Source organism: Poecile atricapillus, chromosome Z (genome assembly GCF_030490865.1).
Source record: "Poecile atricapillus isolate bPoeAtr1 chromosome Z, bPoeAtr1.hap1, whole genome shotgun sequence".
In the NCBI taxonomy this organism is placed as follows: domain Eukaryota; kingdom Metazoa; phylum Chordata; class Aves; order Passeriformes; family Paridae; genus Poecile; species Poecile atricapillus.
This window is the reverse complement of record NC_081289.1, coordinates 18,621,413-18,636,053: the sequence shown is the minus strand read 5'-3', so window position 1 is coordinate 18,636,053 and position 14,641 is coordinate 18,621,413. Positions and strand designations below refer to the sequence as shown.

At 40.8% G+C, this 14,641-nt stretch overlaps 1 protein-coding gene across 1 annotated transcript in view; it reads right to left on the bottom strand.

Moving 5' to 3' along the window:
- Positions 1-5,379: 5,379 nt before the first annotated feature.
- LOC131573546 (pleiotrophin) overlaps positions 5,380-14,641 on the bottom strand; it is a 69,181-nt gene continuing 59,919 nt past the window's right edge. The window contains exon 5 of the mRNA XM_058827607.1: positions 5,380-5,564. Within this exon, the coding sequence (XP_058683590.1) occupies positions 5,512-5,564 (53 nt within the window). The 3' untranslated portion in view covers positions 5,380-5,511. The remainder of the gene's footprint in view (positions 5,565-14,641) is intronic.

The following is a 14,641-nucleotide window of genomic DNA, read 5'->3' as shown; positions in this document are numbered from 1 at the left end:
GAGGTCAATCTGCAAAATTAATTGAATGAAATTTGCTGTAGGTAAGACAGCCCTGCAGAGGCCACCCATTTTCCTAGCTTTCTGTCACTGAATTCAGGATTAAATTTTAACATTTTAACTTTATTTTACATTTTAACTTTCAATGACTTCAGAAATGAGAATACTTGTGAGCCTCTGTTTTTATCTCACCAATAAATCCACTCATTGGACATGTTTTCAGTTTTGGTGTGGGTTTTGCTTGTTATGATGGGGGTTTTTTAAGAAAGGAGTCAAATCTGTAAGTACAGGGTTTTTTCATACACAATTCACTCAAAGCCAAGTGATTTAAAGGCTAGGAGATACTTACAGAGTTCTTTAGCCATCTGGGACTCCAAGCACTCCATATTTAAATGGCAAACTACAGAAAGGGCTAAAGGATTGTACAAGCCCAGCAATGAGATAATAATAGTCAAATATAGTGGAATTCTCATGTTTTCCCAGAATTTTGCTCAGTTCAGAGTGATGAGGCCACAAGACAGACAGCCATTTGTGAAGAGTAGCAGAAAGGGGCCATTAGGAAAAGCATTAGATTTCAGCATTGTTTAGTTCTTGTCCAAAAGTAAAGTTTGATGCTCCTATGAATAAGACTACCTACATCTTCTTCAAATGCAAACACCCAGGGGTAGAAAAGGCTCTCTCCATGCTCTACACCTGCTCAGGCAGGCAAGTCTTTAACTATCCATGAAACTCTGTGCACCATGATAATTTGATGATAAAAGGGGACAGTGGTAAAGGATACAGCTTTTGCCACTATTTATCTAGTTAAGGTGTTTTTCTGTTTTCTGGATTTTTTTTATTTTTTGTTTGTTTGTTGGCAGACACTCCTGCATCAATGTCTCTGATTTCAGAGATGAACATGTGATCATTTCTATTCCCTGGGAAGCTTTGACAAGGTCAAGTTATGATGAAAGTTTTACCAGGAATCCACCCTCCCAGCAAATCCAGGGAGTCTTTTTTGCTCATTATCATATTTCCTTGTTCATTGTCATACAGTGATTAACAAGTTGCTACTGTGTCTTTTAATTTCAGAAGTATACAGTTGGAGGAAATTGATGGTATGGGCTTCCCGGGGCTGTTTTTCAACAATCCAGGAAGAAATGGAAATATAGTCTCAAGGATGAGGAAAAATCAGCAAAATCCACAGAACTTTAACTGAGAAGTAGAGTGCCTCAGAAGAATTGACAGAAAACCTACAAATGCTATCAAAATTATGGATAAGAGTGGGAAGGCAGGTATAACCTGTCTCTGCAAAAGAAAGAACTCAATCTCAACTTCAGAGAAGTGCTGTCCTAGAGAATTAAAATGGATTGGATACAAGATACCAACCCCCACTAACATACTGCTTCCCCTCCTCAGTAGGATTTGGGAGACATGGAAGACTGCTGTGTGGTATCAAAATGGTGTACACCTCACCAATATATTGCTTTAGAAAAGTGGTCAGTTTACATAGTTAATGTCACTGCAGTGCTTAGACTGAGGGAAAATCAAGTTGTTGTCCCACCCTCAACACTGACATTAGCCTATATATTATTGTCTCCTTTTGACTGCCTCCACTTGAACATTTGCTTTTGAGGCTGGAGTGGGACCTTACTACTCTGCAACACTTTACATTTTATTTGTTTTCATTAAGGCACAAATCAGGGAAAGCATAAAAACAAATGTGCCAACCAGTAGTTCTGCCCTCTGCACATAAGGAGCATGCAATAGAAATTGGTAAAAAATGCTCCTGATTTCCTATCTGTCTCTTCTTGACCAACCCTACAAAGCTGCCTGTATATATATTTTATAATTGTTATTCTTCCATTTCTTCTACCTTTTCTCCTTTGAAAAACAGTTCAGCCCAGAATGTCATTATGGAATTAGAAGAAGAAAATCAGTAAATTACAGTTTAGTATCTACCTGCATGTACAACAAACATTTTCCCTTCCTGGAGCCTTTCCCAGAAGTTTTGCTGCACTTAACAGACTGTTAAATAGGCCAGGCTGACAAGCAATGACTGTCATTTACTACACGCATTTCTGTCAGAAGACATGTCTAAGTCAGAAAATGTCCCAATCCTCAAATACTTCTTTAAATCAAGATAGAACTGAAAGAAGCATCGCCTCAGCTTAATTAGAGAAAGGGAAGAGATATATACCTAAATATACCCAAATATATTCAGGTTTAAGCTCACTGGAATCCACAGTCTGGGTGCAGATTCACCCACAGCTGATGTTCAGCAACTCACTCATCTCTTTTCTAGGAGATTTGAGTGCTCAGAAAAAGGCTGTCATCTCATGGATTTTTATCACCTCCCCATACTCCATTACAGCTGTAGCAAATGAAGATGTAAACCACTCCTCGAGAGGGACATTCATGAAAAAAATTTGTTAAACTAGGTAAGCAACACATCTATGCTAAGTCATTTTTCATTGTAATAGGATAGCACCAAGAGGGTAAACACGTTTTTCATCTGAAGTAGCTGCTCCCACAGCACTGTCAGACAAGCTTGCCCTCCCAAAGCAGGGAGGGGAGAAGATTAGAAAGCAAACAAGGAGAAGTTTCAGAATGACTGAAGTAGAAACTGATCAAGATGGGTGGGAAGAGGTTTTGTTCAGAATCTTGCCTTTTGCTTTCTTGATAATGTCTCTAGTGAAACAAGGGCTCCTTTTATTTGTTGGGAGCCTCCTTTTAGACCTGACCTGGCTGACCTATTCAATCTTCCTCCTCTGTGTTCTGCCATAAATTACTTTATCACCTCCTGCATAGCTAGACTTTCCAATGAATGTTTTCTTCTGGATTATTGGAAATTTTCTTTGTTTTAAATTTATACACTATTACTCCAATTGCTGTCAGCAATAAGATGCCAAAATAGATCCGAACATATGTGGCTGAGTCGCACGTAAGAAATGTTCTCCTATTTCACACCCTTTGCTGCATTTTCTTCTGGTATTTTTTCGTTTTGTTTCCTTGTTTTCTGTAAACTCTCTCCATGAAGGCCCTATGCCACCACAGGAACATTACTGGCTTCCTTCAAAAACTATTAGGAATGTTCCTTTAACAAGCCAGATGGGCAATTAAACAAAAAGACCATAAGGTGTCAGAGGAAACACAGGGGGATTTGTTTTTATACTCACAGAGGCGGAAATAAGAAGTCACATCTAAGGTTTGCTAAAGGACAATCGAAGTGTTGGTCTCAACATCATTCCCAATTCCTGCCAGCTCCCTATGAAACATGGACTAGATTAACCAGTGTGAGACAATGGTGCAACAGTGTTTGCACTCAAAGCTGAGCCACTTTAAGTGAACTGATGCAGCATTTAGACAGACAAACCTTTGGTGATTGAAAAAAAGTTTCCTTCTCCCTTTGCTTTCAATCAGACCTACCAAACCATTAGTTTAAGTCTGAGGCACAAGCACAGGTAGACCTGATTAGACAATGAAGAAACCAAATAGCACCCAGAACCACCTAAATATGAGCCTTTATGATTTCAGATTTGGTCATTGCACATCCACCATGTGTGGGGGACATTTTTAACTATACCACGGACTCAAGTATGTCTAACAGCACAGTCAAAATAACAAGGACATCAACACAGACTGCAAAACACACCCAAGGAGTCTGGGAAATAATTGTGAGGCTAGTCTACCTTAAACTATGTGCAGCCTTGGTTAGCAGGCTTCAGGAGTGTTTGTGTTTGGGAACAGAAGGACTTGCCTCACCGTGAGTCCAGATCAGCCATACCCTCCATGGGAGAAAGAAGAGGGCAAGCTCTACAATTGTTACAAGTTGTTTTTTTTTGCATAGAAAAGGGGAGTGATGTTAGTATAGAAAAAAAGACTCTGCTTGTCTACAAGCTAATCCCAAGAGAGAAATGTGATTTACTCAGAAGAACACAGCCTGCAGCAGCTTCACTGAAGTCAGTGGGTGCCATGCAGGAGTACAAGGGAGACTATTCCTCTCGACCAGCAGGCAAGCCTGCAGCCTACACAAATGGCAAAGCTTATTTCTTGCTGCTGAATTTTAAGATTTAGAATTCTGAAGCAATGATTTTGAACTTAATTTGGGCATTGAAATCCCTTATGTTTCCTCTAAAAATTTTGGTCTGCTTGTTGTCAGCTCGTTAAACAACCCTTTACCTTGAGACAGACCAGACATTTTTTCTACTTTTTCTCTCAGGATTCAGAATCATTTAAATTAAGTAAAATTGAACAAATAGAAAAACAGCTGGTTGTATTTTTTCTTTGTTTTTTCCTCTGTAGACTATATTAAAAAAAAAAAAAAATCACAACTAATTATATGTTGACTGAGCTTTTTCCAAGGTCTTTTAACTTATATAAAAATGGAAGAAAGTAAAAGAAACTGGTTTTATATTTCCCTTCTATTTTACTAAAAGATAAACTAAAAATAATTTCATTCCTATTGGTTTCAGGTCCCACAAATTGTCCCTTTTTTGGTCAAAAAGATGAACTACCCCTGGTGGCTTCCAAACAGATTTCTCCTTTTATTTCCCACCAGTCATACTATTTTTTACCCAGCTATAATTAAGATCAACTGGAATATTGCCACTGATGTGAAAGGGAGATGGGTCAAGCAGAATCACAACAATTTCAACTAGATCTTATATGAAAAGGATTTTCCCCCTTCTGTCAAAATGAACAAATAAAATACAGCATTTTTCATCTTTTATAGGTGAAATGGAGGAAACTACCATCCACCAACATTGATATGCTGAAAAGTGGAAAGTTTTGTCATCGTTCCACTTTAAAAAAAATCATTGCTAGAAGAATCATGAAGAATTAGGACTCTTTTATGTCCAATTGTTGAAAGATTTTAGATTTACTGCCAACATTAAAAATATGGTTAAGGAAAGGAGCATTACTGGTTTTTATCTGTAGATGGTAACATTTTGGAATGAACATTAAGCACACATCCAAGAAAATCCCATACTTGTAAATACTCAACAAAATGCTCCCATCCTTTCCTTAAGCAAACAGTTTCATACAGTTACGCAGATGTAATCAAATATTAAGGAACAGGCCTCAGTTTTTCAGATATAAGGTCCCAATCTTAAGTATAAATGCATCCAGCCAGAGTTCTATGTTCACACGGGGTACCACTGGCTTCAGCAGAGCTCCACACAGGCTCAGGTTCTGCTTGCATGGACTAATTACCAGATTGAGACCTATGGCAAGACTTGAGAAAAAAAAATATTTTAAAATCCTCTACATTGTTCAATATAAAATAGACATAATTTTCTAAATGAGTCTGGAGTCCTTTATTGCAGGCCTCTAAAAATTGTTGTTAGGGTTATACATTAAAAATACTAAAGTAATAAAAAAAAGGATTTTTTTTTCTGCGTTTGCTTTTTTTCCTTCTATGGTACCATTAAGCTATAAATAATTTTAGGATAAAATGCCTAGGTATAAATGAAACTGTTAACTGATCATGTTTGCTGATGTCCCTTTCTCACGCTGCTCGAGGTGATTCCATTAATCCAGCATCTTCTCTTGTTTCTTGCCTTCCTTTTTCTTCTTCTTGGATTCTGTCAAGATATAACAAAAACGATAAAAAAAAAACAGTGTCTAGCAAGCACTGCAATAAATGTCACTTAACACCTGTGGAAGCTCCCCTTTTTTTTTTTTTTTTCTCTCCATGCACATAAGTATTGTTTCCTCATTTGGAACAAAGAAGGGGAAAAGAGAAGGAAAAGAAGAAAAATAACAGGAAGGGCCAAGGCAGTAGAGAAGACAGAGAGGGAGTTGCATGTTCCATTCAGAACCCTCCCTATCTGAGGGGCTGACCCTGTTTGGCATGCAAAGCATTGTCTCAGGAACTTGCTTGGAAAATAGGGAAACAGCAGGCATCTCCTGGAGAAACCGGGTCACGGCTCAGTGGAGAGCTGGAAGAAAGCGTTGCACACACTACCCACACATATACCCTTGCCCTGCTTCCTCTCTGTCTCATTGTGAGTCTTTGGCTTTCTCTGAATGTGCCAGCAGCTCCAGAGCATGGGGAGAAAGCTCTCTTGTTTCTCCAGCTCCTCCAGTGCCAGCCCTGCCCCGTTCCCCTGGGACAGACACCTATGTGCTCTCGGGAGGCTCAGCTGGGGTCATGGAGCACGGCCTGTCCAGCCAGCTGACACTGCTGGGATGGGCAAAGCACCTGCTTCTCTACCTCATTTGGGGTAAATAAGGGAATGATGGGAAGGTACAAGTGTTGCACTAGCACCTGCACTAACTTTCACTGTACTCCAGAGCAGTGTGGTGTTCGACAGGTAAAGGAAATTCACAGAGGGACCTTCGAAATTAAGAGGATTAGGTACTCTTGTGTCACATGTCACCTTGTAACAGGGAAAATAACAGCTCTCATGGGGAACATGAGTAAATCCTCATTGATACCAGCACAAAACAGCACAACAGGTACCACAGAGAGATGGAAACAGAGCTTCTGTGAAACACCTTTCCTGGAACCAAAGCAGCAAGCAAGCAGACCCAGGTTTGCCTTAACCCAGGTTTCATTAACCAAACCAAGAAAAACTACCATAGATTCACAGAATACACTGAGTTAGAAGGGATCCAGGAGGATCACTGAGTGCAGCTACTGGCCCTGAACAGGACCACCCAAAAAAATCACACCATGTTGCCTGAGAGGGCTGTCCAAGCACTCCTTGAACTCTGCCATTCTTGTTGCCATGAGCACCACCTCTGGTTACATAACAACTATCACCTTGAATGAGAAAACAAGCACTTAAAGTGGGACTGTTATCTGTGAATATGGTTCTTTTCCCTCTGACTCATTTACACAGTCAGGCACAGAATCACCAGTTGTGGTAAAAACAGCTTATTTCTACTGAAGCTAAGGCAACTACACCAACATCTTTCATGTATGGATAGGGCCAGGTACCTCCAGAAGAAGGCAAATTTAGGCTACCACAATTCTCTGATGATTGTTTTTCCTCTTTCCTAGCATTTCAAACCAACATTTTTTCTTCACCTGTTATAACAAGATGAAAATTATTTCAAATAATCCTTTAGTCAAAGCAAAAAAGCCCAAAACAACTAAACTTGTTTAGTCATATAATCTCCTCTAAAATCTCCTTCCCTTAAAAACTTTGCTTAACTCTCAAAGGGATAATAATTAAAAAGAAGTAATAATTTGTTTTCATTTGAAAAATAAGTTTCCCCCCTGCCTTTGCAAGTGTGTGTGTGCTTGCAAGTGCATCTGAATGTCTGTAGTCTGGAGCTGTTCACAAAATCTGACATTTCAAAAAAGCAGTATTTCATTGAGTTAGTACCTAATTTGCTTTCAGCCACAGCTTTTCCCCCCCAGCAAACTTCCTGTATCCACCCTCAACCTCTTTTACCCACATCCTCCACCTCCTCTAATTTTGCCTCTCTATAAGAATGACCCTCCTGGATTTTATATTGATTGCACTCTCCCTCACACTTTGAAAGAAACAGGGTCATTTTATCAATCAGACCAGCACTGGAACCTGTGAAATTTATTTAGACCCAGCACAAGAAGCAGGGCACAACGCAGACTTCAAACAGATTCAATAAGAGTGAAAAAGACATATAAATGCAGGGAAACTGCTACCAGGACTCTGCTGGAGAGTTTGTGCAGCTCATGGTAGGAATGAGGTCAGCACCAGGAGAAGACTTTGGGCTGGAGTCCTGTGAGTGCACCAGGTTCCCATCCTCACTTGACCTGAAGTACCATACAGCCCACTGGTTATCCATTTGCACTAAATGCCCGTGGGTTTGCATCTCTTCCTTGCTCAAGTCCTCCTCCACTTTGTCTCCCTCGTGGTGATTTGCACGCCATCCAAACTGCCAAACCCATCTACCTACAAAGACAAGTGACTCTGTTTTGGGCCTCAGCAGAGTAAAGCTGTCATGTGCCAGATGGAATTCCTCCCTCATTAAAAGTACTCACACCATCACAGCTTCATCTTTCAGACAGGTAATCTGGATTGATGCAGAGCACATTTGCTCCATGAAATGGAAAGCATACACACAATTGTGGGAGTATTATAAAAAGAAAAAGAAAAGAAAAAAGGAAACTGCCCAAATATCTCCCAGCCCTTAGGCTCTTTTAAAATTCCCACCACAGACAGCAATACCCATGTGCTGACCCATGAAAATGTTGATGTTCATATGCTCATGGACAAGTCTGCTCACAGCTACACTATTGTTACCCTGAAAATTAAAGCCTTCTGATAATGTTTTCATAGTTCCAGTTACTTTCCCATGAAAGTTCTGTAAACATAAGTTATTTATCACATTCCTTCTAAGAAACGTCTTTTGATGGATGCTTCGCGTGACCAGTGTGCTCAGCAAGGTGGCAACTTAATTATTAATCCCTGGTCATTGTCAAGAATCTATAAATACTGGAGTCAGAGAATAATGGTACCTTCTTCTGTTTTGATACTGAGAGGCGTTCGTGTGAAACATTTCGTGTCCTCTAGCGACACACTCTACCTGTTTTGATTATGATCAGGCTATGGTATATCCATGGCTAACAATGTATAAAGTTGCTTTAAGACATACTTCGCTCATGTTTTTTCATTTCTCAACATACTCTTTGCATTTGTGTCATTCAGGCTATTATTTTCCTCACTTCTGTTCACCCTAGGCTACGATTTCCACTTTTAGGACATGCTGCTGGGTCACAGCCACGCTGGGAACCACATCACCCTGATCACCCTGCCAGTGCTACCCTCCCCAGGGTAACCAGGCATGACTGAAAGGATCACCATGCTCAAAGGGCTGACAAATTGAGAGTATAATGCCAGTTATCTGCCAGCTTATCAGTCCCATACTCCAGCATCAGCTGCAGCCATTTGCCACTTAAGTTAGGGAAAGATTCCCCTAAGTAGACTGAGTCCAACAGTCCCATTCAGTTTCCTATTCCCTCTGTGAAAATGATCAAAATTCAATTCAGGTTAGCACAGACTGGATGCTAACACCTTTGGTTCAGCCATTTCCTACCAGGCATCTTAATGTGGTCCCATCAGAAATTATAGTCACCCACTAAGCAGAGCCCACTGAGACAGCCTTTATGATGGGGAAGCCACTAAGCTGCTTCCACATCTCACCAGCACTGCAAAGCAGCATGACCCCAGCAGCACTCACCACTGAGCCAGAGGGAAGCAGGAAAAGCTGCCCAGTGAGCAAGGACTACCCTGAGCAAAACCCTGCCATTTGGAGGAGCTTTGAGCCTACAGCAGCCTCCTCCACCTCACCCACCCTGCCGAGAGCAGCATTCCCACCGGCAGAGGCACAGATCTGTGCACCAGCTGTCCTTTGCCTTCAGGGAATGTGTGTGCTGCAGACAAGTGCTACCAAAAATACAGAGAGACACTATGGTAAAACCACTTAACTCAAAGTGAAACTCAGCTGTGAAACTCACACCAGCCCACACAGAATTTGAATCTGAATCTACTCACTGCCCTTTTAGCTTTCAAGTTAGGTGGCCTATTTGTGCCAGACACCAGTTGGAGGTATGTTTCTGAGCTATCCACAGTAGAATTCAGGGTCTAGAGAGGCAAGACCAAAGCAAAAAGCAGGATGAAAATCCTGGATTTCAGAAAAGCAGCCTTTGGTCAGTTCAGGGACCCTCAGCCAGGCTAAGTATCCTGGACCAGGGCGCACACAAGGAGCAAATTCCAAATGCCTGGTAGTGCCTGCAGTGTGCAACACGCAGGCATCACACAGCCACTCTGCTCCCTCAGAGCCAACACACTTCCAGCAAGATAAAAAACAAACAGCCCTGCAGGAGCAAACTGTGTCAATGCACAGGCACTGGATTATCTCATCCTTCATCACCAGAATAACCCTACAAATTGTCGCAAGACTTAGAATTACCCACAGGATTAAAAACTGGTCATGGATTAGCACTGGACTCACTTTCTGTGGGCTAAGATGACCAGTAACAAAAATTCCAGTCAGGGTCTTAGTGAGTAAACAAGTTAATTTGATTAGCAGAACTTTCTCTATGCAATTTGGAATTGCAGCAGTCCTCTTTAAACAGTCATCTTTATTCCAGAACCTCATTCTTACTATGCAAGCAGCAAATGAAAGTAATTCAGTTGAACAGGAGCCACACACCATTTGAAGCCACTCTTAATGTATAAGGCACAAAAGGGAGGTAATTACATTTTAATGGAAGTCAAGCTTTGTAAGCCAAGATTTGCAGGTCTTTATTTTCATTTGTTGAAAAGAAGGCAACAATTCACTCCTGGCACTGCTGAACTCTTGTGCATAAAAGTCAAGCAGTGTCCCCAAAACCAGTATAAATTATTCAAAATAGCCAAAGCTGTACTGATGGAAGGTCAGAGTAAAAAACTTCCAGATCAGATGCTCAGGATACAATTTTCCCAGGGCCTAGCACTCATGCAGTCTTAGTAAGCTCAGAAGAAGGCATGTTTTAGAAAGGTCTCTCCATGTCTCAACTGGAGCAAATTTTCCAAGGCACCAGGTTGCTACAGTGGTAAAGGGCAATGGTGCCTTGGGGTGCAGGGAGCTTCTGAATTTTGGGGATGAAATGTCAGTCCCTGGGGAATGGAGAAGTCTTAACGTTGGTATAATCAATGATTTTATACCTTGGTAAAAAAAATCTCACCTTAAAGAGATTCACACTCCTGTCTAGGAACAGAAACTGTATTATCTTGTGATTTTCATGACTTTAAAAACTAATACCTGGATTTCTGAAAACCCTTTAAACATAGTATTTCTTTTTCTTGTAGAGAAAGAAAACTTTTCATGGCTATCTAAATCCTTTTCTTCCTTTTTCCTGTACTACATACAGCATTTATGTATCCCAAAAGGTTTAAGAAGGAAAAGCTATATTATGTTAGCAACTTTGCTCCCTAATGAATTCTTCTGAAAAACTTCTTTGAGAAGCACAGTTCTTCTGGACTGGGGGGGAAAAAAACAATAATCCACCAGCTGAACAGCAGCAGAAGGCACCTCTCCAATTAATCAATGACCCTGATGTAACTTTTACTTCATTAATAGATCACAATTGATGTAGCCTTGCCAGCTTTCTCTAGCTATCTGTGCTCCTCAATTTCCTAACACTTGTGCTCACTCCTCTCCAGAAGGTTTTGTCCTGCTTCTCATTTTGCTGAAGTTTTTTTTTTTGGATAGATTTTGATTTGTTCCCAGTTGAACACAAGACTGACTTGATTTAGACCTAAAGGCTGCAGCTGCCCCATTTAAGTCAGAAAGTCATGCTGCAAAGTGTGTTAGGAATGGGGAAGAGCCAGATTTATGCTTTTAACAACCACTGACATAATCTGACAAAGGAATAGAACCAAGTCACCACTCACAGAAAATGCGTCAATTTTTCTTTCTCATCGGAATTGCAAGAAGAAATAAATGTAAGGAAAAAATAATCCAATTTGTTCTAAAATAAGCCACAAAACTCTGAAATGATCTTAGACAATCAGAAGCCATTTCCCGAATCTGACATACTGATGTAAGACCTTTAAACCTTTTCCTTTAACATCTCAACTTAAACTAGTAAGGAATTACAGGGAGCTTTTATTTAAGAGATAATTTGCTGAAACCAAGGATTTTCATCAGAAAGGTTTCTCTTTGATGATTTTCTCCCTTCAAATATTTGGGAGAAAAAGTTTCAAACTGCCTATGCACAGGCACTCAAAAGACCACAAAGACACACGCAATTTCTGATTTTGCTAGATGGCCTAATAGCCAGAAGGCAAAGAACATGAAATTTTCATCTCATTTTCTTTACATCTGTCTTAGCCCTTAAGATGTTAGATCTTAACAGTGAGTATTCAGAAGACTGCAATGGACAAACTTTTCAAGCCAAGGCTGTTTTGCATCTGGAGTCTGCTAAAGGAATCTTGCTAACACTTTTAGAAGCTGTTCAATGTTCTTCCAGTTGGCTTCTCATTGACCTCAGGCACATTTGCACTGCTGCTTCTGGAGGGTAGGGACTTTCTCACTGTTCTTCATCATGTTCTGTGCTCAGCACATGAGGGACACAGTCCCAGCTGGCTCTTCAGCCCCCTCTCTGTCTATGCTGTACACAAGGTCCCTCTCAATGCCAGCAAGACAGGTGCAGGCACAGACTGATACATTCAGGGTTTACACTTGCTGCATACACACCTCTGCTGGAGACAAAGCTTTAATAATCCATTGGGACTTTAGCATAATGCCTATACAGCAAAAAGTTCATACATGTCAAAGTGAGATCTGTGTTATATGTAAGTATATAAATATATATATAATATAAATGTTATTTATTGTGGTATAACGTGAATAGAGAACCTATTTTATTCAGTAAGCTGTTGAAAACCAGGCACATGCTCTTCTCAGCCATGCTTTCTGCATCTGGCCCAGATGAGCCCTACCCTCGGGGTACAGGATACGAGGGTTGGCTTTGATCAGTGCTCCCCACTCTGCAGAGACGCCTGCAAAAGTTTTGGAGTAAGCACAGATAGAAGGGAAGATAGAGAGATGGCAATGTGGAAGATGAGATGGAGGGATAAAGAAGAAAAAAAAAAATAAGAAAGCCTGAAAGGAAAGGAAGTGAAATAGCAAAAGGAGAGAAGAGAAGAAACAGGGCTTTCTTCTCTGTGTCACTGCTGAGAACAGTAATGAGGATAAACATTTGCTGGTGGCATACCTTTTATCATAGCAAATCTCATAGCTTAAGGCATTTTCATGGCTCAAGGGCACTAATGATGCCAAGGAGGCTGGGCTAAACTCAGGAGCCAGGAAAGTGAGGCAATGAGCACATAACAGAATTGACACACACAGATTTAAACTTTCGCCCACAAAGGTCTAAATTAAACCCTAAAAGAAGCTCCTGCAGGTACAACAGTGTTAAATGAGAATTTGTCAATACAAACCAGAGGGTCAGAAAAACACAGATGTTTAGGTTTCCATGAAACATCCCAGTGTTTTTCTTTCCAAAAACACCTACAAAAGCTGCAGAACAACTGAAAATTGAAAAATATTTAGTTTTAAAAAAATAAAATATTCTCTCCCTTTCCTACATGCATTTCCTTCACCCTGGAATTAGGGTTGTGTCAATCAGATTGATATTATGCTATGATCTGACAGGGCATTCAAATTATTTATCCAAACAGTAAAATTTTTCAAAGGCACAAAAGTCTCAAGGGAAACTACAGCACAAAGCCTCCAAGAAACATAAGGAAATGGAAGCAGAGAAGCAACCATTAAAAGACATCAAACTTTATTAGTTATGGGCTGCACTGGCAGCTTATAATCACTTGAGGCTGGTCCACACTACAAGCAGCATTGTGTTTTGTTTTTCTTATATAGCTTATTCTGATTCCCACTGAAACTGAGAAACTTCATATTTCCTCCTGTCATGGCAGCAAGGAGCCAAATGACAGAGCCATGTCTCAGAGCCTAAAGCTTCCAGTGAGTTTTACTTCACCTTGAAACACAAGCCTTGTCCTCAGACCAGCACTGGGCAACACAACCAAGCATTTAGTGCCCAGTCTCGCCCCTCTGGACCACTGTTTCTTCTTTGGGTTTTCACATTTCCCAGCACCATAAGGCATAAATTATTCATGGCAAAACTGCTTCTCACAAAGTTTATGCAGTGCTTAGTACAATGGCACCCTTTTTCAGCTGGGGCCTCTGGGCACTCATGCAATACAAATAATCATGATGATAGCAACAATAATAACAGCTAGCTATGCTGTTCCCACCGGGCACACACTTCCAGTGTCCTGTCCCACAGAGCTCAGATCACTGTATTTCACTACAGGCTCACAGTCAGTGCCAGGGGCCATTCTTCAATAAATCTGCCTCACCCTTTAGAAAAAGAGAAAGACCTCCCAATTTTGCCTTTCACGTTTTTCTTTAACTATCACAGCTGTTTCCTAATATGAGAAAATCCCTCATTTTTATAACTAATTAGTTTGAGCAGATTCTATTATTCTGCCTCCTGTAATACTAATTATTACACTAGCTGCATGCCTGCATGACTAATGAGTTACATTAAAGCTGGGGAATTCTAAAACCTACAGAGGGAGATACAGATGACTGCAAAGACAAAACAGGAGACACCAGCATCTTTCAAACAAAAGAAAATTGCAGCCCTAACAAGTCACTTCCTCTCATTCTGTGTCTCCTCCAGCTGCTTTGTGCTGTTGCACAAAGGCAAAGTCGAGGGAGGGCACACCAGAAAAAGCAACTTGTCCGACACACCAAGTGAAGTGGTCCAGTTGAATCAGTGCAGCACCCAGTTTATCAGAGGAACAAACAGCTCAGGAGAGCAGGTCACCCACACACCACTGTCAGCTCCTTGCAACAGCCAGCAGTCAAGCCACCCTGCCAAAGCTGGTCAGTCTGTTCTGGCAGATCTGCAAGATCTTCTCCCTACAGGTAGGAATCTGCCAGTGGAGTGCTTAAAAACCACTGGTTGTTTTCTGCTCCTGCCACCAAAGCAAAGACAGGGATACACCTGCTCATTAACACAAGTCCATCTCTATGATTTGACAAGAAGCTTCCTAAGAAGACCAAAGATAAAATGGTGTTTAACACTGATGGGAGTTCACTGAGATTACCAACTAAAACCAAAGACCCTGATTAAAAACTGCAGTTCAGACAC